Source organism: Phoenix dactylifera, unplaced genomic scaffold, assembly GCF_009389715.1.
Source record: "Phoenix dactylifera cultivar Barhee BC4 unplaced genomic scaffold, palm_55x_up_171113_PBpolish2nd_filt_p 000658F, whole genome shotgun sequence".
NCBI lineage: Eukaryota > Viridiplantae > Streptophyta > Magnoliopsida > Arecales > Arecaceae > Phoenix > Phoenix dactylifera.
In genome coordinates this window covers 192,562-220,353 of record NW_024068047.1, presented here as the reverse complement: position 1 = coordinate 220,353, position 27,792 = coordinate 192,562, and the positions used below count along the sequence as shown (strand labels likewise).

Genomic DNA, 27,792 nt, shown 5'->3' with positions numbered 1-27,792 from the left:
ATTACAATAATACTTATTATAAATATATTAGATCATGATACTGTAATTTGGCCACATCCATTTCCATCCGCCATCGGCTGCCATTAGATACACAAGTAGCGATGCATCCAAACTTACTGTACCTAATCCTCGACAATTCCTAGCCCATAGCCATTTTGACGGTCCTGATCTGCGGTACAGCGTGGATGTCCACGAGAAGCAATGGCTGAAGTTCTGAACGTCATGGATCTCAAAACACCCAGACGACCAGACAGAGACTGCCGATGACCCAAAGAAAAAAAGGAGGGGGACTTGCCGTCACCTACGCGGCTAACGTTATCGACATTGCCGTCCCGTTTGCCCCATTTGGTTGCGGCGCCCTCCTCCGATTCGCCTCCCCCGCTTCCCCTTCCCCCACCTCCCTCTTCCCCTGTTGCCCGAATTTCAGAAACCAATCGGTAATTTTCGCGCTAAATTCTCCGTTTATTTACTAATCGTCGTGGGGATTGATTTGTTCCTCGCTTCCCTTGCAGGTAATTTTAATTTCTGTTCTGTTATCCCTTTCGTTTTTTATCGGATTGATCTTCGTGATAGAGAGTGGTTGACGGTGCTAATTTTCTGATTTTAATAGTTTTAATCGCATGGAACGGGTTTAATTGAACTGCGCTTGATGAATTTTGGCTGGGGTTTGTTCTACTGACTCTTGTTTCTGAGAAATTAAAGGCTAGATTGATGCTAGAAAGCTATGCTTTGTCTCTCACCAAAATCTCGACGTTGAAAGGGGGGAAAACAAAATTTGAATTGCCGAAATAGTTTGGATCATTAATTGGAACAGAAACTATGTGAAAAATAGTCTTTTTTTTTAAAAAAAAAAAGATCGGACAAAGCTCGAGTTGAAGTTACAAGGTCACTAATTCATGTAATGAAAAGGTGAAAAGAGCAGTTTGTTTGATTTTTTTTACGTTTTTTTTTTTAAAAAATACTCATCGTATGGAAGCTAACATAAAGTCATTATATTTAAATTGGTTTCACTAGAACTGTCACGCGAAAAAAGCTATTTCTGTGTTTATCATAAGTAAAAACGATAGGTGAAAATTATTATCAAGTGAATTTGGCCACTGCTTTGGACTGTGAAAATTGGTGAAGATTCAAAGATTTCTTTGAGAATATATAACATTTCCAGAATCTACTGGTTTCATTGGAATTATCCATTGGTTACTCGAGAAATTTTTCCCTCTTTTATAGTTAATCTGGATACTTAGGGAGGAGTTGCAGTGCTTTAGTAGAATGATGTGTGATTGATGCTACTAACACCTGATTTATCTACTTTTTAAACAGGTTTCAGGGTTTTGTGGTGTGCCCGCTGTACATATATTTTTGGCCTCTTAATTCGCACTAACAGAAATTTGCTACTATTTTTTGAATATTCTAGCAAGAGGACAACTTCTTGCTGCTAACATATTGGTTATTCCATTTCTGTATTTCTCTCAACCATGGCTGTTGGAGCTTCCCTGCAGTTGTTCCATGACTTTGGTGTCATCAAAAGATTTGGACAGGCTAACCAACTTAAGGTACATTATAGTTGTCAATTTGTTAGCTTAATGCAACATTTACATTTCAATTAATTTTTGACTTTGGTTACGTTTTTTCAGACTTCAGAAATGAAGAGTTGGCACCACTTATCGAGTTTTTCCTTTTCTTCATGTGCTTCAGTATGGTTCTATTTTCTTTTTTATTTTCTCATATCTTTTCTTTATAAGCATAATTTGATCCTGTCCTCAATGCTTTATTTGAGGTTGCTTATTGTATTTCAATATGGGCTCACTAAACTCTTTCTTCAAGTAAATTCAAAAATGACTATATTGCATTCTGATAGATTAAGTTTTTTGACAACAATTGAGTATATCACAACTTCAATGCAGAAGTATATAGCTGCTTCTTTCTTTTTCCTTAATTTTCCCCCTAAAATACTTTTGTATCTTTTTACAACTTTTATACCTTTTAAGTTGTACCTTTTTTTAATGAAATTCCGCAGAGGAAAGGATTATCTTGTATATGTCCCAAGTTCCAACTTGATTATTCCTATTTGTTGTGGCTTCTCCATGTTCTTGTTTTACCTCTGAAGCCTTGAGGTTGTCAGTTTTTTACTTTGTTCTTTCCCTTCTTTTGGTTCTTAGTTTTGTAAAATTCTAGGTTTTTGGTAAATCGAGTACTTCCTCTTCGAATCATGTGTCACAACCCAGGATCTCACCCAAAAGGGCTAACCAGAAAGTGTTATTTAGGTTCCTTGATCCTATATAAATATCTAAGATCTACCTAGCGAATAACCGATGTGGGACTAAACACATGCCCGCATGGGTTCTCACATACCTCCTGTTTAAGCCTTGACATCTTCGTCAAGCTAAGGGTCCAAATCCATTCAAATCTAATTACAAGCACTACGATCAGCTCGTGGTCAGCTTCAATGAGCATGTGTTGTAGTGTTTCCTAGTCCACATGGACTATAGGCCGGGTCTGTTCTGATATCATTTGCATCAACTTAGGACCTTACCCAAAAGGGCCAGTTGGAAGGTATTATTTGGATTTCTTGATCCCATATAAGTATCTAAGATCGACCCAGCGAATAACCGATGTGGGACTAAACACATGCCCGCATAGGTCTTCACATCATGAGTTGTTAAAAGAAAATATTTTATAAATTTTTTCCTATCTTCCTGCTACATTAAGCAAGTCACCGTAGTAAAGTGCTGTTTATTCTTTCCTTATACACATGCAGCTTGAAGGAGATCTAAATATTTTTTGTGCAGCGACAAGATGTTTGGAGTCTACATGTTTCAGACAGGATAAACAAGCCAATGCTCTTGATCCCTTATAGATACAATGTTTTCATTTCCCGGTCTTTTGCTATGCCAAGCTCTGTACATGAATTCCCTCTTCTGAAAAGTACCACCTTGGCTTTGACAAGGTATACCCTCAAGATTTAATATTTATATATTCTGATGTATCATATTTATTTATATCATAGTTTGCAGAACCTGACTATATCGGTCCTTACTGATTATACCAGTATACCGAATTGTACCAATAACAAATCGATACTCAATACGACTCCTGTACTGAGTGTTCGTATCAAGAACTGGATTGTATCGACACTATACCAGTTGGGTACCAATACGGGTACCGAAACTGGTACTGCAAATGTTGATTTATGCATGCGATACTCTGTACTTATCTGTTAATACATGTATTTAGTTGTCTTATTTATGTTAAAGACCATTTCTCATGTGGCAAAAGGAAGTGTGGTGCTTAATGCAACAGAAAGGAGCCTAATAAATTGGTTATGATCTTTTGAACAAAATGATATGAAATATTATGTTAAAAACAAAATGAAAACAAGGAGAGAGTGCTACAAAAAGGATCACTCTAGTTTTCTGCTGCATGATTGCATGGCAAAATAGTAATGTAATATTTGATTGACTGCTTAGCTTGGTTATATGCTTCGCTATTACTCCTCACACATGCCATACATTAAACTTTCCTACACATCCACCAACTGGCCAGTCTACATATGACTTTCATATATGGAAACTTGGCAGAATAACTCTTGATTCTGCCTCCCATGCTGGTAGGACTAGATTGCTGATGCAACTATGAGGATGTAAATTCTATATTTTCTTCTTATTATTTTTTAGTTCTTTGGGAGTGATTGGTGTGTGATAAGGGTCAGATGAGATGGGGTTAAGTTTGAGTACATGCATCTGTGTTTTGCTTTTAAGAGCTCATACTTTACAGTGATCATTCTCTGGTCAAAGAGGTGACGACATTGTCTCTTAGGGAGTATTCATATGCAAAAGCATAAAATTGCCAAGTTTTTTTTTCTTTTGTTACATCGACGTATATCATTTGGAGTCTTATTTTGAGGGAAAATGTCTTCACAGATGTCATAAGAGTTTTAAATTCGAGAACTGAATTAAGAAAATGAAGTAATGTTTTTCCTCAACTTACTTTGCTTAGATCAAAATCAGTTCCAATCAACTCCTACAAGATTACTGTGTTCAAATAACAACCTAGGTCCTCAAGTGCATATTTAAGGATAGCTTATATAGTCTCCCAGATTTAGAAAATTTCCAACTTCCAGGACCACTAGATTGTGATCTGCATACATCTAGACGTGACTTGTTTAAATGCTTGTGTTTTCACATATGTACACATACTGATATTAAGGTGTGTCCATTATCTACAGTCACATAATGCATTTGTTACATGATTGCTGAACTTAATTCTCATTGTTTTGATTTCTCATTGGTGTTATTGTAGATCAGGTATTTCTATATATTGTTATAACTCCACTTATTGATTGTTCTATTCCATATGTGAACATTGATATACATAATTTGACCTGAATTTGTCATATAGGTCATATAATGCACTCCTTGCAAGCCCTTTTACTCCCCAGTTAGTCCCAGCAGTTGGAATAATTGCTTTTGCTGTCTGGGGTCTTGGACCATTCATGCGTTCCATTAGAAGTCTGTTTCATGTATGTGTTTTATGCTCAGGTACTGCATTCATCAATTTCATAGCTTTATTACACTTATTAGCTAAGCAATATGATAAATTTTGTATCCTACAGAATGACAATAACTGGAAAAAGAGTAAAACATATCATGTCTCTACCTCATATATTCAACCACTTCTGCTTTGGGCTGGAGCAACACTCATATGCAGGTATCATGACCTTAAATTTTGTGTTTCCTGTAGAACTATTCTTATAAGCAGCACGCTGCGATTTGTTGTGGATATCTGCACTGATAACAGCTGGTTGTTTCAATCAGGGCACTTGATCCAGTCGTTCTGCCATCAGAAGCAAGCCAAGCAGTGAAGCAACGCCTTTTGATCTTTGTGAGATCATTATCTACTGTGCTGGCTTTTGCATATTGTCTATCAAGGTAAGCTGTTGCTGGATCAATCTTCTATCATTTAAAATGATTTTTGTTGAATATGGATTGTCTGTAGCTGTATACCATACATATGCAAGCTGTATACCCATGTATACATGAAGTGCTAGACTGCTGCAATGACATCCATCTGGATCATTCACATAGAGGCTAATTGCTATATTGCAACATTCCAAGCCACCATCTTTTAATTTACCAAGTTACCGTAATGGATGCACCATTAGAAACTAGTTGTTGTTGCGGATTCTCGAGACTCGAGAGTATTTTCTGCTTTTATCCTTCTGCCACCTGTGCCATTTCTGATAGTGTCCTATTGAATGGTGGACTTAAATCTTTTTTACTTTTCCAGCAAATACCTTTTTCCTCTCAAATGCATACTGTCCATGGATTCTTTGCATCATTATGACAGAATGACCCTTGTGGTTGTCCCAAATACCTTTTTCGTCCCAAATACCTTTTTCCTCTGAAATAAATACTGCCCCATCGAGACTCTGCATCATTACTACAAACTGATACTTGTTCGTCATGTTTCAGTTTCATGAAACTTTTTGTCCATTAAACTTGAATATCCCTTTTCTATATATTGTTGTTTCTGCTTTGTTTTTTGTTTTTTTATCTACAAGTGCAAAAGTACATTTCACATGCTTCTGTGCTTGCCATGTAAGCTTCTTTTATAGACTTAAGCTGGGTTTGATTAAAACATCTGCTTGCATGTCAAACACAAGCATTTCACATAGATGGTGATTTATAGAGTTGGAAAAATTTTATAACTGTTTCTATTTTGTGGTCTGACTAAATTGAAGTAGTCATATATCCTTTGGTTAAGCTGTCAAATAATAAATATCCTTTTTTTGTATATATCACCCATTGTACTGAATCTATCTTCTGAGGGCGAAGAAAGGAGTGAGATAGAAGGCACACGAACTTGGAAGAATTGAACATGGGGGACATGAAGCAGGAGCAAAAGGATTGCTATAAATGTTGAATAGACGAAAATTGCATGTCAATTGTCAACCAGATGATCATAGAAACCAACCAGATGAAAAAACTCCTTGACATAATGACTTTCTATCATTATTCTTAAAATTTGGAACATTTACATACCAAAAAGTAAAAATTGGAGCATCTGTATAATCTTTCCTGAATTCTTGACAGAAAGAGAATTCAAATCTGTATCTATATTGCTTTCTTAATTATTCATCGGAACATAATCAAAGATCTAAATGTTGTCACTGTCATCATCCTTAACCTTGTTGTTGTACATGATTGTGTCCTCATCAGGAAGAAAATGACCACTGAAGAAATGTATCCTAAATCTTCAATTTCTCATTTGTATACTCTTTAAAATGGGAGCTACTTCAAAGCTGGATGCTTGAGGAAATGCAGTTTTCTCCATATCTAATTCTATCCACAAAGAGTTGATTACAAGAATCATTGTGATCATTTCCTTAATATGTTTTTTACTTTTCATACTCCATTTTCCAGTCACATTGCTCATTGGTGTATGTTGGTCACATCACCAAAGACTTGGAGCATGTATCTGCCAACCTGCATCATCTTTGGTCGGTCAACATTTTAATGATGAGCTTTGGTGCTTATTTTGCAAGTTAGATTCCTCTATTCTCCTTTCACTCACCTGTAGTTATTGTCTTTCTTGAACATCATAAAGTTTCTGTCTCTACCTTAAGGTCTTTCCTTTGTTGTGTAAGTAGTCTGTCAAAAGATAAATCTGGCCAAGTGCCTATCTCAAGATTTAGTACCAGAATGATAAGCATGAATAGGCAGAACATAAAAAATAGACTTGCAAGAAATTGGAAGAAAAATAAAAAAGTTCTCTCAGTATGAGATGATTTCTGTGCAGCTCAATAGTAACGTTGTCTTGCAAGTCATTGTTTACTTTGTTGTGGGAGCTTGATGCCAATATGTATAGTCCCATCATCCCATGTGTACCATCAAACAAGGTCTTTTTTTGAGGTTCAGAGGAGCATGTAGTGTTTTAAGCTGATTTATCTATGTTCATGGGTTTGGCATGCTACATGTTAGCCATAGAGGCTAAGAGGAGTGTGTCTAACTTGTTGTATATAAGCATCAAGAAACATGTACGCAGCATGCAATTTGTTTATTTATTTATTTTCTTTTTGGAAAACCATTTGAATTGACCTTTTCTTTTATATGACTCCTAGCTGATATTTCATTTTGCATGATTCTTTTTTCCTTCATTGCTTGCTTTAATTTATAGCTGTATGTTGCTGATCTAGACTTTATTTTAAAATACTAGCCTACGAACTAGTATTCTATGTTTGGTACTTAACCTTGTTGTTTCCTTTGCAGCTTAATTCAGCAAACACAGAAATTCTTTAAGGAGACAAGTGGTTTTGATGACACAAGAAATGTATGTTTCTGTTATAATTTTTGCTAAGCAAATTTCTTCTTTCTTTTCTTGAACTCATAATAGTTTTTCTTTTTCTTTATTGTTTTGGGCTTAAGTGAAGGACTTACTGCTTGGCTCTATATGTGCTATCATGATTGCCAAGAGAAGGGAAAAGCAATTTCTATTGGTTTTGAACTTTGAAAGTTTCATTTAATATTCAATTGTTTTGCTGTCTCTAAATTTCATAAATTTTGATGTAGAGGTTGATTTTGGAGGCAATTATGATAACAAGATATTTTTATTCTTGAATATGCTTGTAGTAATTAAATCTTGCTACTTAAAAGGGTTGCTAGTTTCATAATCAGTCCACAAGGGCCATATCTGGAATTACAGATATTGTGAAATCTTGTTGCATTTCAGTTGATCAAGTATCTTATGGTGTAGATTTATGTGCCACTAATAAATGATCTTAAGAAGGATCCATTATCTCCCCCCCCCCCCCCCCCCCCCCCCAAACATAAAAAAAAAGAAAAAAGAAGTCTCCATTTTTAAAATACACAAGCTTTTCATGTAGTTTTATTCTTATGTTGATGGAGCTGTTTTCTTTTCATTGTGTTTATTTAATTATCTGCTTGATTGCAGATGGGTTTTGAATTTGCTGGTAAGGCTGTGTACACTGCAGTTTGGGTTGCTGCATTTTCTTTATTCATGGAATTGCTGGGGTTTTCTACCCAGAAATGGATTACTGCTGGAGGCCTGGGAACTGTCCTCCTGACTCTTGCTGGCCGCGAGGTATTGCCAGAATTTAGAAAAGTACCATACTGCTGTAGTGTCTTCCCTATGAGGTGTTGGTCTCAGCCTTTTTGCTGATTTGGTTGATAAATCATGTTTGGTGCAGATATTCACAAACTTCCTCTCGAGTATAATGATCCATGCAACACGTCCTTTTGTTATGAATGAATGGATTCAGACTAAGATAGAGGGCTATGAGGTTTCTGGTACCGTCGAGGTTAGTTTTAAGACCACAAGTCACAACTAATATGTTGTTTCAATCTTGATGGTAGTTGGTGATGCTTGCTTTTTTAAGTCCTTTTTCAGGGCATGAGAGCATACTATTTTCCCTTTTAGCATCAGTTAGGAAATCAATCATGTTGTTTATCTACATATACATAAACATTCATACATACATACATATATGATACATATACATATATGTATACATACATATATACATGTACATTTATATACATTATATATATGCATATACATGCATGTGTATGTATATATGTATATGTATACATAGATATCTTTATATACATATATCTTATTGCATACCTATACATGCATATATACACATGTATATGTAGGTGCATATGTACATACATACATACAGAATGCAGAACCGTTCCGAACCGTCCAGTTCGGGGCGTACCGAGCCGTGCTGGTGGCGAACCGAGACGGTTTCGATATTCAAAATGGAAAACTGACAGGAGGTGGAGAGGGAGAAGGAAAGAGAGGAAAAGAGAGAGGGGGAGGAAGGGAGGGTCGCCGAAGGGCGCCAGAGGGCTGGAGAAAGAGCTCTGCCCTATGGACCATTGCGTCGAACAAAATAAGGGTCCGTTGGGGCTCTTTTTTTATCTGAAAATTTTAAGTAAAGTCAGTAAAGAGGCTCAAATTTTAAGTGAAATCGGCAAACTCCTTGTCGACTTCACTTAAAATTTTTAAAATAAAAAAGGACCCTGATGGACCCCTGTTTTGTTAGAAACAGGGGTCCGGAGGGCGGAGCCCTTGTTCCAGCTCTCTTGCACCCTTCGGACGCCTCCAGCAACCCTCCCTCCCTCTCTCTCTTTTTCTCTCTCTTGTTCTCCCTCTTCCTCTCCCTCGCCTTCTCTGCTATGTCGGTATGGGCACGACACGGAACGATACTGGGGCGTACCGAACCATGTCACCAGCTGGCCAGTACGGGCTCCGGTGCTGGCACGGCAAACCTTGTATATATGTACATATACATGTTTACATATACATATATGTATACATACATACGTGTGTGTGTGTGTCTATATATAGATATAGACACATGTATGTATGCATGTATACCAAGGTTTGTGATTTCAGTACTAGGAAATATACTTTACCGGTTTAGTATGGTACAGGTTGGTACGGTAAGGTATACACCCTGTATCGAGATAGCTCTTGAGCCAATTTTTCTCACATTTTATTATGGTACTGCCCAAAAATGGAGAGTACAAGCCGATACGCATCCTAGTTCACCTTAGTATACCTTTGTACGGCTCGGTATGGGTTGGTATGGGGCCTGTATCAACCCAAATAGTATTTTTGTACCTGTTCTGGCCTGGTGCTATATGGTTCGGGGTGATATGGCAAACAACCAAACTCTATTTTATATGTATGTATATGTAAATCTATACATATACATATATATAAACATGCATATACGCACATACATACCAACATGCAGAGAGATATTGATATAGGGCGATATGGTAAACACTATTGTATATGTATGTATATGTAGATATGTACACATACATGGAAAAATTTATAAACATACATATATGTTACATACATACATACATACATACATACATACATAGAGAGATAGGTATATATATTTCCTTGTATTCTATGTGTTGAATAAATAAAATGTATATGTATCATAATTGATGGTAGTTGCTATTTACTGCCTTTTAGATATTATTATATGCAATCTTATGCAGCTACTTCTAATGAAACTTTATTTTCCCTTCAGCATGTGGGTTGGTGGTCTCCAACAATTATAAGAGGTGATGATCGTGAAGCAGTACATATTCCTAACCACAAATTTACAGTAAATGTTGTAAGAAATCTCAGCCAGAAGACTCATTGGCGTATTAAGACCCATCTTGCCATCAGCCACTTGGATGTTAGCAAAATTAATGTGAGGACAGTTCTGCTGATTATGTCTTTCAGTGAATACTTCTCGTTTCATTGATATTTTTGGCTTTTATACCTCTCTCTTTCTCTCAAATATGTTACCTTCACATGCCTTTTGGAGCAGAATATAGTCGCAGATATGCGGAAAGTCTTGGCAAAAAATCCTCAAATAGAACAGCAGAGGTTGCATAGAAGAGTGTTTCTAGAAAATATCAACCCTGAAAATCAAGCTCTTTTGGTAAACACACTTTTAAGCTTTTAAAATCTTGCCTCTTTACCATGTTGTATAAGTAAACTCTAATTGTGCTCTGAAGCTTTGATTTACTATAGTAGGTGATTATTTGCCAGTTTGTAGGTGTTGTATAAGCTAACTTCTTAAGGAAAGGGTAAATAGTATTGAGTAGAATCAATAGAAGAAAGGTAATAAATTGTGTTTGCCAAACTTCATGTGCATGAAAATATTAAATTTATTTAGGTGTCCTGACCTATCAGAATGCATGGACTCTATCTGCAACTCTGCATTCCCCCATTAGATGGCAGTCTTATCACATCTTGTCTGTCTAGATTTATTAATGCAACCTCGACCTTTTCTGAAGTATCAGTTTCTCATGTATCAAGCAAAAAATATAACCTAATTCTCCCATTCTGAAACTCACGCTCGAATATTCAAATCGTTCCTTTTTCACAAGGATAATTTCTTGTTATCTTTAAAATTCTGTCTAGAAAGAATGTGATCACAATTTATAAAGCATGCATGCTTCTACCTAGTTAATTAAGCTAACTTTAAGCAGCCATTCTTGTACTTTTGCTATCAGATAAGAGCACATTAGGGCAAAAAGAGAATTTTGTCTTCACATTTCAAACACAGGCCACATTGCGAAACATTCTAAAGAAGCTTCTTCACATGGTACTCCTTGCAACCTTAAATTTGCCATGAATATAGAATGTCATGTTAATATGTACACTAATAAGTAAGGTTCGCCGTCTCGGTACCAAACTCCGTACCGGTGCCATACTAGCATTGTATCGGTACGGTTCAGTACGGGGTTTTTTCGGTGTACCGAGTGTTTGTACGCCATCCGTACCAGATACCGGTACCGAACCGGTACAGTACGTTCCGTACTGGCTGATTCGGTATTGGTACAGCGAACCATGCCAACAAGCTTTCTATATCTTTAGATATGCTGCTTTACAAAATTTTGATATTAGGCAGACACAACTTTTGCTGCCTGAATAAGTCTAGCATTGGCCTGCATTATGTTGCATTAATCTATATGCCTAATCTCTAGCTAAAGTTTTCTCCTAAAGGGACCTGAACACTAATCAACTTCATGGTTTTCAAAAGCAAACGATACTCTTAAGGTGACATGATCTCTATATCTCTTGAGGTGCTAGGTGCTAAAAAAGTGCTCACCTGAGGAAAGCAGGTCACTAATTTGTGAAAAATGCAATAAATATTGTTTCTACGTAAAAACAATGCAAACATTGTAACATTATTCATTTAAGTTTCAACATCCTACATCATAATTGTCTTAGACATGAGCTATCATGTCTTGCATCAAAAAAAAAAAAAAATCAAATCAAAATACCACTTCACAAAAGGAAGTAAATGTAAATCATTAGACATCTTATAATCGCTTCATTGTTCAAACATGACAACAAAATGCCACTTCCCATAACATGTTTCTGAAGAAAAAACATAACAAAAAATTGCTAGACATCCTAGAGTAGCTTCAAGCCTTCAAGCATCATCATCAACATAATCATTGATTCCTTCATCAGTAGGTTTATAATCGTTAGTCACATTGTCTGTCCTTTGAATTAGCCTCCTCTTCAAAATCCGGTTAAGTTGAAGCTATTGCACTTGCCACGATCTTGCATGAGGCCTAGTATTCCTTTAGCCCTTCATTTATGAGGGCTCCAATAGACCAAAATGCCTCTCAGAATAAAACTAACAGAGCTTTTAAAGAATGGGAAGAAAAGGGACAAGAAGAATGTTGTTGGAGATTGGAGACGTCCTTTCTCGAATGTCTCTTGCTTTATCTCAAGCGGGCATCACTTCAGTAACCTGCCTCACCTAGGGACTATCGAGGCACTCCAAGGCTACCTCCTCTTGCCCGAGATCATAGGCGAGCACCTAGAAATCTTTAGTAAAGAATTTCAGTTTTTCATGCTATCCTCGAAAGTATCAAATTAGCTGAACCTCACTTTCCACTTTCCAAAGTTTGAAACAGGGTGACTGGGTAATTTTCTGGACAAACCAAAGAGGTATATTGTTGCCTAAAAGTTAAAAAATGAGCTTTTCCTTCTCCACATCCACCACTGGATAAGAATGCAGAAGGGAAGACAACTCTCCATATCAATGTTCTGAAGCCTTTCTTGCACAACATCTGTTTTGGTGTCCAGGTTACGGGTCAGCGGAAGAAAACTGTCAATATCAGTGTTACCTGGCTTGCACAGCATATGTTTTAGCGTTCAGGTCACATGTCAGTGATTCAACTGCAGGTTGATCCGTTAGCCCATCGCATCATAAATAAATAAACATATAAAAGTAGTAAAAATTTCAAAATATAAAATAATAATGATGATGATGATGAGTTCATCATATATGTTACATATATGCCAAAAAATAAAAGAATATTGCAAGTTATTTGTACAAAAAATAAGAGTAAAAATGTAGATTAATATCTCCTACCAGCAATACCCTATAAGAATAATTTTGGATGACAATGATGATGAAGGAAATTAGGACTTGGGATGAAGCTTTTACCATGGTTAAAATAAAGTCCTAATCCTATATAGTAAACTAGTAAAGTAATAACTTTTAATTGTTTTGTGTTATTTCAGCATATTTTAAGTGATTAACCCGGATAGATCAAAAGTGGGTTGACGCGTCCAGGTCGAGTCATATGGGTTTTTGGGATTTCTGGATTTGGGATCGACCTGACCCATGCATGTTTCCAGGTCATGGGTCGACCTGGTCAACTTGCCCAGATTTTAAAAAAAATGATCCATATAAAAACAGTGAATGCCTATAATTTTTTGTCAATCATAATATTAATGATCAGGTTCTGATATTCTGAGTGCCAGGCTATCAGCATTGCATCACAAGATATGATTTGCTTGCTTGATCCTACGTTGAATGATCAACTGAAATTTTATTTTGAATCAAAGAAAAGAAAAGAGAGTGATGGGGACATCAGAGCCCTTCATCCAGATGATCCTGAGCCTCCGGATTGAGCCAGACGCATTTATTTGCATTTAGGGATTTATTTGTGGTTTATTTTATTTCTGAGTTTATTTGCATTTTAGGGCTTATTTGTGGTTTATTTGTGTTATTTGTGGGCTTATTAGGATTTATTGTTGTGTAAGGGGGTTTATGCAAGTTGTGTATTTGGGCCCTATATATAGGGAACTATTTTCATGATTAGGGTTTAATGAAGTGATTTGGAATTTCTTTCCCCCTACGTTCTTTTTTCTCTTTTTCTCCTCTCCTCCTCTATTCTTCCTGCGTCTCTACAACCTCTTCTTCCTTTTCCCTCTCTTGTTCTTCCTTCTTCTCCTCTTTCCCCACACTGGTGCTGCATCAACTTGGTATCAGAGCAACCGGTTTGGCTTCTATTGCCAAAGCCCCGATCCGTCAACAGTTTTTCTTTCCCTCGGTTACCATCCACAACAAGAACAGACCCCTTCCCTCTGTCAGTCCGCTCACCAAAGAAAAAAAAAAAAAGGATCACTGCCGAGTCTGTGAAGGCCCAGATCGACAGCCATCCGCATCCGACCCCCCCTCTCTCTCGGTCTGTGTCTTCACCAGAGCAAAAAAAAAAAAAAAAAAAGTTCTGCAGCCGAGAGAGAAGAAAGAGCCACAGCCCCTGCACCAGACTCTCCTTCGCGTCTCTCTGACTTGATCCATCAGTCGCCGCCGCTGCCCAGTGAAGGCCCGAGCCCACCGTCGGAGGAGCCAAATCCCACCACCCGTCGCGCCCACGGCCGCCTTCACCCCGCGCACAACGTCAGCAGCGCCACCAGCTCGCCCGCGCCGCCCACGGCCGACCCGTGGCAAACCCGGGAACGCCAGCCATCCCCCGCTGCAGGTCACGGAGCCGCAGCCGTGACTGCCGACGCGTCACCGGAAGCGCCGCCGGCCGGAGCCTGTGACTGGCCCCGCCCGCCGCCATAGGTCCCAGAGCCCCGGCCACCGCCATCGCCGTGAAGATCGGAGCCTTCTCCCGAAACCATCGGGAGGTTGAAGAAAACAAACCTAACGGGTAAGATCCAAACCCGTTACCCGTTTCTCTGCTAGCCCGGATCCATTCCAAAAAAAAAAAAAAAAAAAAAAATACACGTGCCTTGCACGTGAGGAACTAACGGGTTATCGGAGCGGTTCACGCCCGACAACCCGAATCCGACCGGATCCAAGGTTATAACAACACACGTGATCTCACGTGTCTCAAAAAAAAAAAAAAAAAAAAAAGAAGTCGGATCATGTGACCTGCACGTGTTTCCCCTCAAAAAAAAAAAAAAAAAAATACCAACCTCTTTTCTGCCGAAAAGGAAACCCTAGGGTTTCCACCGTCCCCTTCGCCGCCGTCGCCGAGCTCCGCCTGCAGCGCCGCCTCTGGCCGCTCCGCCTTTCCTCCTCGCCGCCGTCGTGCCACCCCCTTCGCCGCCGTCGCCGAGCTCCGCCTGCAGCGCCACCACCAGCCGCTCCGCCTTTCCTCCTCGCCGCCGTCGTGCCAACCCCATTTCCGCCGCCTCGCCGAGTCTGCCGCCGCTCATCTTTCGCGGCAGCCTTCTCTCTGCCGCTCCATCTCTGTTGCGCCACCTCCGCCGGGCTCCGTCTCCACCGAGCCTCGTCCGCCGCCGCCGCCGTGTCCGCCTTCACTGCGACCCGAGGACGTCTCCCGTGAACGACACCGGACCCACGCCATCCTCGCCACCGCCACCCCGAGCACCACCACAGCACCTCCCCGACTTCGGCCGCCATCCCAACCGTCGCCTCCCTCATCTGCTCTCCCCCTTGGCCATCACCGTCGCCTCCCTCATCTGCTCTCCCCCTTGGCCATCACCGTCGCCTCCCTCATCTGCTCTCCCCCTTGGCCATCCATCTTTCCCGCACGAACCAAGGCCCCAGCCGCTCTTGCTTCTGTACTGGCCCAAGCCTGTGCGCCATCAATTGAGCGCGGCCCAAGCCCAAGCGGCTGCAGGTCCGATCTCAGGCCCAAACCAGATTGTTCTTCAGCCCATTTCAACAGCCTCGGAAGCCTTGTGCTGTAGATGCAGGTCCATAACTCCAGCTAGCTCTGCCCGGCGCCAACTTCGTGTCCGAGACTCCACGAGCAGACGATTCTGGTTGACTGCATCCGCCACAGGTGATAGGTTTCTACTTTTTCTGGCTTGTTCATTTAATTATGTTCTAGTTCTCTTGCATGATAGCCACATTTTGAAAACTTATATTGCTGTTATAATTCAGAACATTGAACCTCTCACTTCCGAACCCGTCCTATTACCCTTTAAATCTTGACATTAAATTAGCACACCCTAGTAACAGGACGTTTCTCAACATTATTCGATCATATTGATTTAGGATCAGAACAACTGTACTACTTGATTGCAATCTAATTTCTTAAATTGAATAATCTTAATCCTTAATTCTGAATAACCGAAGTAAAAATCAGCAACATTTAAATTTAAGCTATTATTGTGAAGACTTGCTGATTTCTGAAATCATAATAGATTGCATTAGTAGGTTGTCCTGCATCAAATCTGGTCCTGCATCATACTTATAAGGGTTTCATTAGTGACACTACATTTCACATCATCACCCAGTGTCATCAGTGCAAGCCAACCTGTAGTGATATGGAGCACTATCTCAATCAACCTAAAATCCCTGTAGCTACCATGAATTCTGACATTTTGAGGTCTCTCTTAGAACAGATCGTTGCCATGCGGGCTGGAAACAAGGAATTCCAACAAGAGATCCGTGAGCTCGTGCAAAATTCTAGGACCCCTAAATCGCCAACCCCTGTTACAGCCCAAACTAAAATCGGTTTGGTCGCACCACCTGTAGTCCTTCCCCACTCTCCTAGGCACCAAATCCAATACTCTAGGTGTCAACAATTCGGCCATATAGCGCCCCAATGTTCCACTAAGACCTACCCGATTACTGAATCAGAAGTTAGGAACCAAGAGGCCGAATATGTCGAAGAAGTCTATGAACCAAATATAGAAGACTATGAAGAAGACTTTGAAGACGAACCTACAGAATTAGACTTTGTCCAAAATGATTCCCAAAGGGAGACTATTGATCTAAGTACAACCAAGCCACTTCACATCACTATTGTGGAAGAGGTAGTGACAGATATTGAGAGCAAGTCACCTGAATTGGCACTTGTAGCTAAAGATACCCATGCAGAGTCCAACCTTGAACATTCCCCAGTAGTAGTTTCTCTTCTAGAGGAGTTTCATGATGCACTCCCTGATGATCTTCCGGATGCACTTTCTCCAATGCGTGATATCCAACGCGCAATCGATCTAGTTCTCGGAGCATCCCTGTCCAACCTTCCACATCATAGGCTCAGACCGAATGCATATGCTAGGACCTGGAATTTAATGTTACCAACAGTTGAGTTTGCATATAATAGTTCGGTTCATAAGTCCACAGGCATGAATCCATTCGAAGTGGTGCTTGATTACAAACCTAAGCAACCCATAGACCTGTTTTTCATGTCTTATCAGTATAGAGTCGTTGAGTCTGCACAATCAATTGCATCACATCCACATTCATTGCATCAAGAAATCAGCAACTGTAGTCACTTTAATAACTTAAAATATAAATCCCTTGCTGATTTAACTAGACGTTATAATGAGTTAAGTGAAAGAGATTACGTCATGATAAGAATTAGGTTTGAACGACTTTCTTCGGAAACGTTTAAGAAATTGCAAATTTGTAGTGCAGAACAGTTCAAAATCTTAAAGAAAACCAGTTCGAATGCATATGTTGTGGATCTTCCTGATGACTATGGGATTAGTGCGACATTTAATATTGAAGATTTAATCCCATACAAAAAGTTAATATTCATGCCTTCTGACCCCTTTATTGATATACCTACCCATGTTGGACACCCTGACCTCTTACCTGCTGTTGAGCCACCACCTTCCAAATCTCATGCACGCAGAGAACAAATAGAACATATATTGGATGAGCAGGTTATTTCAACCAGGAATGGTAGTTACCAACGTTACCTTGTTCGGTGGAAAGGTCGACCAAAGTCTGATGTGACGTGGATTTCCAGAGCACAGTTGCAGCGCCTTGACCCCGATCTTCTGGAGCAGTACGACAGCCGGCCAGACTTGTACTCGACGGGGTCGAGTTTTTCTCACCCGGGAGGAGTTGATGGGGACATCAGAGCCCTTCATCCAGATGATCCTGAGCCTCCGGATTGAGCCAGACGCATTTATTTGCATTTAGGGATTTATTTGTGGTTTATTTTATTTCTGAGTTTATTTGCATTTTAGGGCTTATTTGTGGTTTATTTGTGTTATTTGTGGGCTTATTAGGATTTATTGTTGTGTAAGGGGGTTTATGCAAGTTGTGTATTTGGGCCCTATATATAGGGAACTATTTTCATGATTAGGGTTTAATGAAGTGATTTGGAATTTCTTTCCCCCTACGTTCTTTTTTCTCTTTTTCTCCTCTCCTCCTCTATTCTTCCTGCGTCTCTACAACCTCTTCTTCCTTTTCCCTCTCTTGTTCTTCCTTCTTCTCCTCTTTCCCCACACTGGTGCTGCATCAGAGAGATTTTGATGTAAATGGTTTGTGCTTCTGTTGGATGTAATCCTAATACCTTTTCTTCAGGCACCACATGATAGTCTTGCAACTGGGCTTCAAATGACAACATGAGACATGCTATGCTGATTGCATGTCTACAAGGTTGTGAAAGTTTGACGTTCCTCAGAAGAAAATATTACTGCTTTAGGATGCCCATTTTTGAAGAATCTTTAACTGAAACATTCCACAAAGAATTTAGCACATATTATGAACAAATGGTAAAAAAGTTTGGAGATACAACCTAAGGGTCTTGAGACATGGATTTAAGCATATAATGTCAGACAGTTCAAAAGTTAAATTGAAAGCTATAAGGAGAAATTAAAGTTTAATGGGCTATATATGTATTCATTTATACATAATTTTTAAGTTAAATTCTAAAACATGTGATGGTAGAGGGGGCAATGGGGTATTATGGGTTGGGGGGAGGAAGGTTAGTGTTAGTATAGAGACAACAGTATTAATGTAAATGCAAGTAGTTGCAGTTTATTTATACTTAATAGTATATCATTAAATTAAATTTCTTTTCAAATAATATTTTGCTTGAAAATCTAATGGCAGTTTTGGTGGGAAACTTGACAGACCCATATCTTCAACTTGCTCTCTGAGTATAGCTTAGATGAAAAAGTAGCTTGTATGCCAAAAAAGTAGATCTAAAGGATAAAGCCTTGCCTACCTATCTAACTGTATCGGCAGTCATGGAAAATCTTTTGGCAATATAGGATTAAATGCGTACCTTAAGGAGGCTAAGATTTTTTTTTTTGTCTAACGGGTGGTGAAGAATCATTTACCACAAAATTTGGACAAACACTGGCAAATTGATGTAAACAAAAGGAGCTATACTTTTAAAAAGACTAAAAATGATCCTTGTGAAGGTAATATCCATATTTATATCCAGTCAGCTCTTATAGTATTCATATTTATTATCAGGGCAATATGTAGATAAGCTGAGCAAAACTGTAAAAGTTGGTAGATAACAACCACCTATAAAGAAGAATGCTACTTACCATTCTTTTTGACAACAATATTTCCTGCATTCCGATATTTATGATGCCGACAAGAATGTACGATATGATGTTCTTTATGATTTTCTAATGTGATAATATAAATTCTTATTGTGCTGTTATAAAGTGGAAACTTTGCTCCAGTAAACATTTCTTCTTCATTGCCAATGTTGCTTATATTTCATTTGAAACTCCTTTCTGATTTCATTTAAACTTTAACTGCATGGTATAGTGTAGTCTTTTCCAATGCTACATACAAAAGTTCACACGCAAGAAAGTAAATGTTGTTATTCTAATGCTCAACTATGAACTTTACATTCAACATTTACCTCTTAAGATTAAATGAAAGTATTTTTTACATCTCAATCTAGTTAAAAGATATTAAACAAGATAAATCTAAACCTGTCAAGTATATGAGAATTAATCTTATTGTATAATTAGTTTAATAACAACAAAAAGTTCCTTCCCAATCTCTTGCCCAATCACATTCATCATCATGGTATGCTTACGTCTCTACTGTTTATAAAAGAGCGAATAGAATTTTTGTCCAGAAATGTCATGGCTTTTTAGTCTAACTAAAGATATCTTGGTCGTCTAAACTGCTCCTAATATGATTACTTTACCAAAAAATGGACTGCCGAAATGATTAAAATTCCAAAAACCGGAAGAAAATTGTGACTAAGTTACAACTATATGTTTTGATCACTTTTTGAGCCAGAAAACATTGGAATTCATTGAGTTCCATGGGATATCAATTATGGATCTTGTTCAATATGTTTGATTCATGAAATCCAATATTTCTGTAAAAATTATACTTTTTCATAAATCAGTAGAAAATTGTCACTAAATTATGGCTATAATTTTCAGCCACTTTTTGACCTGGAAATCACTAGAATTTTGGTTGAGAGCCATCAGATATTGATTGTAGATCTCAAGGAGACCTATCCAACAAGTCTAAGAACATCAAAAGCTAATATTCTCATGTAAAGTTGTACCTTTTGAAAGATTATTGGTTCCATATAGACAAAGGCAGATTCGAACCATTTGATCTAAGGATGGTGTAACTGTCCCAAACTGGGCGGTTTCGGCTGTTCCAAGCCGTACCGGTGGCTCACCAGTACGATTCCGGCAACGAAAACGAAACCTGTTGCCGGAGGTGGAGAAGGAGAAGGAAAGAGAGCGAGCAGGAGAGGGAGGGAGAGAGAGAGCGGGATGCCGGTGGAGGGCCGGAGGAGGCCGGGCCATGTCTGGTTCCTCTGTTTCGAACGAAATAGGGGTCCGGCCGCGGCCTCGCACCCGCGGCCTCCGTCGGGCTTTCTCGCTCTCCATTCGTCTCTCCCCCTTCTCACTCTCTCTTTTTCTCTTCCACGGTCTGCGTGCCGTCTCCTCTGTTGGTATAGGCCCGGCATGGCCTGTACTGACTCGTGCCGCCGGAAAACCGGTATGGTGCCTGTATCGGTTCCGGCAACCTTGATTTGATCTAACATATCTCTAAACAAAAGTTGTATATGAATTGTAACATAGTAATCATATAACTATACTCCTTACAATAATACAATAGCAATAGTAATGTAATATAATGGAGTAGCTTGACCTTATGCAATGTAATAATTATATCAAACATTTTTTATATTCAAAACTACAATTCTATCTCAAGCAATAGATAATATAATTTGATGATTTTTTACAATTGTGTTAATGATGATTATAGATTTTGGTTATATTTCTCCTTCTACACATGCATTTGCACGAACACTTCGCTAATCGGTACAAAAATATGTGGAACTAACAATCTTTAGGTAGTATCAAACCTTCGTTTGAGTATGGTAGTACAAATCTGGGCTTCAAGTTAAACTTATTCCTGATCTTGTGCCTGAGGAAGGGTATGGCTCAAACATATAACTAATGTGTTTTATTTTATAAGATATTAGGATGTGCATGTATCTCCCCTAAAGTGTAGTGGCCCTGATTATATCTGATATACATGGGTATACAATAACTAGCTCTAGAATTCCAGATTCCTTTGTGTGCTACATCTATAGGTATTGGTTTAAAATTGTATTTATGTTTCTATCATATTCCTTCAGTGTTGATATCATTTATATTCTTTCAATTGTGTTTCAGATTCTCATATCATGCTTTGTGAAGACATCACATTTTGAAGAGTATCTCTGCGTCAAAGTAAGAAAATAAGAATCTCTCCCAACTAATCTATTTAAATGATCAATCTGATAATTTTTTTTAATTTTTCTCATCATTGCAAGCATGACTGTTTCAACTGCCATTACATGCATGAACTGTAAACATTTTAATCACATAGTTTGTCTCATGTTTATTAATGTTAATATGGATAAAAGGGATTTTTCGCCATGCAGAGCTGGGCTTGGGGGTCATTTTATATGATGGTTTATGTACATGGATTTTATGTTATGTTTTTGAGCTGCCTTACAGATTATGAAACAGGTGGGTTAAGTAATAAAATATAATATTTACTGTGGAGACACATGAGAAATGCTATGTCAAGAGATGACCTTTTTATATTAGTAGAAATAGATCACAAGAGTATATTCTAATACCATTTTGTAAACATCAAAGCCTTGTTCATATTATTCTGGATGGATATTTGAAAACATGAGAGACTCCTTTAGTGGAAATATGAGAACGAAAGTTGAGACCTGGCAGCATACTGATCCTATCGGATGACAGAGGACCCGATGAAGTGTGAAAGTATAGGCAAGTCAGCATAGGGATCATTTTAGCAAATATTAGACACTAAGGAGAGGACAGTCTCAATGAGGTTAACAAACTGGCTCATACTTAGCTTTAAGCTCTGCATCAGGAAGTCATAAACCCGTTGACAATTTCTGAAGTAAAATTCAACCTCACAGTTGCATGTGCTGGCTCACAGCTTGGATCTTCAGTCCAAATTACTTCAGGCTCTACTCAATTGTACATACACATGAAAGAAATAAGTCAATATCTACCTTCCATTTTGGAAGTTTGCAATATGAGCTCTAGGATAAGGTACAGTGTTGTGAAAAGGTTAACACAGATGGACTGATTATCCAATACCTGTCAGAAGTAGATGATGAGGATTTGGATTATCAAGCAATATATCCTGGAAAATGCATGTTGAGCGGCAGAAGATATTGGATCTGGATTTAAGGCCTTGGAGATGGCGTCATTGGTCATCTCTTGCGAAAAGAGTGCACAGATTGGTGGACCACACCACCTACTCACCTCCCCAGCTAGTCAGACATCTATAGTAGGGTGATATTATGTGGCATGTGGTGAAAGTGTCGGCCATAAGAGTGAGAGAATGGAAAGAAAAATATCTTAAGGCGAGAGACAGCAGTGAGAACTGAACTGGAATTAGAAGTGTTCAGGCCCCTATAGGCCTGATAATTTTTATAGTGAAACTTCACAAACTATAGGCTGAAGATAGATAAGATGGAGGTTCAACAAACACTCGAGTGAGGTGGGATGGATATAGGAAAAAGAAAAACACTTAGTGCTTGTTTGGAAAATCCAGCAGGATTGGGCTGGATTTCCTATGGGAATTGGGCCTGTTAGCCTGCCAGCCTCTTTTTTTCTAAAGGCCCGTCTTACTCTTGGCCTAAATCCCATCTATGGGCATGTTGGACTATATAAGTCTTTTTTCCCCTCCCATAGGATTTGGGCTGGAGAGGAATTGGGTTGATATGGGCCTTATTTAAATAAGATGTGTAATCTATGATCCAACAGCCAGTTGGATTTTCTGTTGGATCATGGACTACACAACTTATTTAAATAAGGCCCCCATCATCCCAATCCCACTCTAGCCCAAATCCTGTAGGAGAAAAAAAAGAGACCTTTATAGCTTTTTCTTTTTTTTTTTTAATCCTGCCGGCCAACAGACCTATACATGGGATTTAGGCCAAGACTAGGATAGGCCTTCAAAGAAAAAGGGGTTTGGGCAGAGGCTAACAGGCCCGATTCTCATAGGAATCCAGCCCAATCCTCTTGATTTTCCAAACAGGCCCTTAGAAGTTACAAAATGAGGGAGAAGGTGGTAAGGAAATACTTGTGAAGTATTAAAGAAGGTAAATGCTAACAAACAAAACCAGCACTGAGAAAAAAATGACTGAAGATGTGAAAATGAGTTCCTATTAAAGTGATACAAAAATAGCAGTAGAGGAATAAGATTGGTGTTGAATTGGGTGATGGATTTCTTAGTGAGAGCAGCTGACTGGAATGGGATCACTCCGAATGAAGATGAGCCTAAAACATTTCTCCTTAGTTCCTTGTAAAATTGATGGTTGGAGAAAAATAAAGCTAAAGTTATTGAACTCATATGTATCATTCATCAAGGGAAGCTTTGAAATCAGAAACTACAGACGTTTTATGAGCTGGTAATCGATTTGCTCATATTGGTGATGTTATGGTTGCTGTACTCAAAGAAGCAGTGCCAAATATGCCTCTAGAAAGATCAGAAGTCGGTGTCTTGACTGGATATCTACAATATTCAGCTGGGCATGAACAAAATCATTTGGTCCCAGTTAAAATTTTTGAGTTTTTGACAACTATAGGCATCTAAGTTTGTCAAATTCCATTGAATGGCAAAGTGTGTTGACAACTACAAAATTCCAGAAGCAGTCTCAGCAAGTTGGGGAGATGATCATGAGAGTCTGATACCATGAAATTTGATACCCCTCTGCTTAGCAACTAAAGGTTCTGGGTTCAAATCTTTGGTGGTGCATCTTCAAGTATGAGAACCTAGTAATTATAGTGTGGTTCATCTTCAAGTAAAATACACTATATGGACAATTGATTTGATACGTGTAATAACTAATAGTTGGCGCATATGATGCACATGAACTTCAAGCATGAGTATTTGATGGAAAGCTATGATCCCATCAGAATATAGTATGTTGCGGTACATGCAATGCATATGAGTAACTGAAGAGAAATTTGATGGATGGATGCCACATCATTTGATGAGATGTTATTCGTAATAAATGTGATTGATTCAAGTGGATGGATTATATATATTTGATGGATGGTTGGATTTAAGAGGAGAGAGGATTTTGTGGAATAGACTCCAATATTTTTTTACTGAAATGCCAATGATTAGATTTTTTCAATTCAAGTCTTTATTTTTAATTATGGATTGTTATATACATCCAATATTTGGTCGTAGACTTCTATTCATCTTAACTCATTAGACTTATGGGGAAAAAAGTAGGGGGCACTCATTGTAAGTGGTGTATTGAAGGAGATTGTATCAATCAAGGTCTGCAGGATCGGTACTGGGACTCGTACCAGTTTGTGACTAGTTCAGTATGATACTAGTACGTATTGTATCGAGCCAGGGCATATTGAACCTATGCGAGAGAGAGGCAGAGAGGAAGAGAGAGGAGGGAGGGAGGGAGGAGAGGGCATATAGAGAGGGGAAAGAGGGAGGAGAGAGAGGGAGGGGGCTCACAGAGGGGGGGAAGAGGGAGGAGAGGAAGAGAGAGAGAGTGAGGGAGAGGGGCTCATGGAGAGAGGGAAGAAGGAAGAGAGGGAGGGAGGGAGGAGGGAGATGGGGGCTTCCCTTGGCGTCGGTTAGCATGGATCAACGTTGAAGGAGGGGGGGTAGAGAGAGAGAGCGAAAAGAGAGAGCAAGCACTTTCTTGAGTATTCGGCTGAATGCTGGTGGAGGGGGTTATAAACTGAATTTACCCACTAAACTGTCCCGATTTGGTGTTAGTTCGTTCGGTAAGCCGAACCACCCGATTTAGGTTAGTTCGGCGAATGCTGATATTAATGTTATAGGGTGTGGTCGCTGTAACTGGTATATTGACATAGATGGTATTAATGCATTGAGCAGGGGCTTTATGGTGACATGTTAACGCCATTTGCGGCTTTTCTAACATGCATCATACATGTCCAAGATCTAGTGAAAGTATTTTGCATCACAGTTTTTTCAATATTTTTGAAATTATGGAGAAGGAACATTCCATGATGGTCATGATTAGATGATTGGATGACAATGAATATCTATGATCCATTTCAGAACAGAAAATTTGATGAAGTTTATGCTTTTTTCTGCCTCCTATTTTGAATCCCTTATAATGCAGGAGGTTGCAAGTTATTTGAGAATTCTCGATATTTTTTTTTGGGGGGAGGGGGGGGGGGGGAGAGAGAGAAATATGGACATAGAGAGAGAGAGAGAGAAATATGGAATATGTTGACATCTCTCTCTCTCTCTCTCTCTCTCCAGCCTTCCCCTTTTTCTTTTATTGCACAACTTCCACAACTATCCTATTTTATTTGAATGTTCTTTCTTTTCTTTTCTTTTGCCTGGATAATTGGGTAGCCTACAGCAGCTCAGATGATTTTGTGGAATTGAGAATCTCAATTTTTTTGATGCAGACTTTCTTTTTTCTTTTTTCTTTTTTCTTCCATTGTTTGTTTGCTTTCTTTTCTCTCATGAGATCACGTGAAACCATCAAATGCCAAATGGATGACAATTTTATTGAGTTTCCATTTTTTGTGCTAATATAATGCACGCTCCTTGAAAATGAGTTGTCTGTTGGAGAAACTGCTAGGCTCTCCCCACACCTTGCTCTAATTTAGGCATATTTTACAGTATAATCGAGGAAGAGATAATGCTTTTGTCCTTTTTTCTCTATAATTTGTTGCTTTAATTTCCTGATGAGAGTCGGAATTGAAAAGCCTACCTAAGTTTCTCTTTCATTCTAGTATATTGCTTATTCAAATGGACTGGGAATTATAGAGCCTATCCAAGTATTCCATATCTTTAAGGCAATCTGTATATCTATCAAGTATTTTAATTCATGCAATCACAACCACCCATCTTAAAAAAAATGCAATGAAGCTATTATATAGCAATAGATAATAGCCATAGGCTTCTCACATGGTATGTGAACACAGTTTAGAACCAATCTGTGTTTTATGATTTGTTGTACCCCAATATAAAAAAATTTATCTCTTGTGATTTGAGCTCTTTTTCTAGTTTAATTAATTGCACTGGGAAGAGCCTTGGAAGCTTTGTTATTTTTTTTAAAAATTTTGTTATCATATGTAAAACCTCTAACCATGTAGATCTTTACCATATCAACTATTAATAAAGCTCAGGTTTGATCAATTAACTAGCAGAGATTTCCTAGGTTGCCAATTAGTGCAGTTGGTAAAGTCATTGGGGGTTGGGTGCCAATGGCCTGAGATTGAGTCCCACCCTCAACTACAAATTTGGCCAGGCTTTCCCTGTCCTAGATCTTAAAAAGAGAGGTTCCAAGATTTCTAGTATTGCAAACTACTGCCAACTTCGGAGAGTGAACGTGAACTGTAACTTTGACAAGAATCCCTGAACAGTGGGCTGCCCATTTGTCTATACCCCCTCTCTGCATAAAATGTTTTATAGTTGATATCTTTTTTCTTCAGTTAGCTTCCCATATTTTATGAACTTTCGGCATTATGATACAGTGGCACTTCCAGTTCTTGTTGTTGTCAACCTCATATGCGCCTTTCGCTTCTGAAGAATTTAGTATTGTTTCTCAAACAATCTTAGATTGCTTTATCAAGCTCAATTTGAATATGATAATAACAAACTTGATGGATTTTGGTGAAAAATGAAAAACAATAGGAAACGGTTTTGCTAGATCTCCTCAGAGTCATCAGTCATCACCGGGCCAGGCTTGCCACTCCAATTCGCACCGTGCAGAAAATATATGGTGATGCAGACATGGAGAACATTCCTTATTCTGAGACCATTGTTACCCGTTCTGCTGCTGCCACCAACCGCCCGTTCCTTCTTATTGAGCCCTCACCAAGAATCAATGGTGATGACAAAGCTAAGCCCCGTACATCACGGACTAATGGAGAACAAACTTCGAAAGCTACTTCTGCATCAGGGCCCAAGGTCACTCCATCGTCTGAAGGCACAATCTTAAACAATTCAGACAAACAGCTACAGAAGAAGAAAAGCTCAGGAGACACGCCTTCCAAGAGTAATAAGGCTGATCCTGCAACAGCACCATCATTGAGTTCACAGCTTGAAGGCTTGGACTCAGTAGGATCGACCTTTAAAGCTGGTGGTGAGAATCCTATGTCCCCAGAGGCTGTTAGCGAGCAGGTGGATGGTACCAGTCCAGTTCATGCTAAAAATGAAGGTGAAAGGGTGCCTACTACAACACCCCCAGTAGCCAGGCCTGCCTTTGAAGATAACATTGTCCTTGGTGTGGCTCTTGGGGGGTCAAAACAGACGCTTCCAATTGAAGAAGGGATGGGTCGAGCAGCTTCTTCATCAGAGGCAAATGACTTGGATAAGAAAGGGCCTTCGTCCTCTACAAAGGATAAGAAAGAACAGATTCCAGCAGTCTCTAGTCAAGCAAAAGTAGACACGAAGGATCAAGAGAGGTGACATCAACAAAATTTATTGAATTGTTTGATGGCATTCCAAAGTTGGTATATTTGTTTCAAATCTGTTTTCTCTAGAGGCTGGTAAAATGCTGTTGTACATTGTTGTGATAATAGGAATGATTCTCGTCTACTTTCAAAAAACAGAAGGGTAATGATTCTTGTCATTGTTCTCAAGTATTAAAATTTTAATTGCCTGGTGTTTTTGTCTTTTTGGGCTGCCTTTTGGCAAAACGTAACTGGGATCTGATCAATTGATCAATAACTTCGATCATGATAAGTGTTTGAGCTTATGAAGATCATGTGTATTCTCTTTCA

The 27,792-nt window shown here is 38.9% G+C and overlaps 1 protein-coding gene across 5 annotated transcripts; it reads left to right on the top strand.

The window, feature by feature from the left end:
* Positions 1–277: 277 nt before the first annotated feature.
* Positions 278–27,792, top strand: LOC120106837 (mechanosensitive ion channel protein 2, chloroplastic-like). 5 transcript variants are annotated; one of them, XM_039119908.1, is made up of 14 exons: positions 279–437; positions 1,318–1,550; positions 1,632–1,691; positions 2,787–2,944; positions 4,396–4,516; positions 4,610–4,704; positions 4,812–4,925; positions 7,266–7,326; positions 7,948–8,097; positions 8,204–8,314; positions 10,076–10,243; positions 10,364–10,477; positions 21,196–21,252; positions 26,702–27,773. In XM_039119908.1, the coding sequence occupies exons 2-14, from the start codon at positions 1,473–1,475 to the stop codon at positions 27,476–27,478; spliced, it is 2,064 nt and encodes a 687-aa protein (XP_038975836.1). In that variant the 5' UTR covers positions 279–437; positions 1,318–1,472; the 3' UTR covers positions 27,479–27,773. The 5 variants fall into 5 exon arrangements, with proteins under 5 accessions (XP_038975837.1, XP_038975836.1, XP_038975834.1 ...); XM_039119906.1 differs by having other exon boundaries at positions 279–512; XM_039119909.1 differs by lacking the exon at positions 1,632–1,691 and having other exon boundaries at positions 278–512; positions 26,702–27,792.

Excerpts from the sequence above, each read along its gene's own strand:
- LOC120106837 (XM_039119908.1), top strand. The coding sequence starts at position 1,473 with ATGGCTGTTGGAGCTTCCCTGCAGTTGTTCCATGACTTTGGTGTCATC. Across the intron at positions 4,926-7,265 it reads TTTGCATATTGTCTATCAAG|CTTAATTCAGCAAACACAGA; the intron begins GTAAGCTGTTGC and ends TTTCCTTTGCAG. Across the intron at positions 10,478-21,195 it reads CTGAAAATCAAGCTCTTTTG|ATTCTCATATCATGCTTTGT; the intron begins GTAAACACACTT and ends ATTGTGTTTCAG.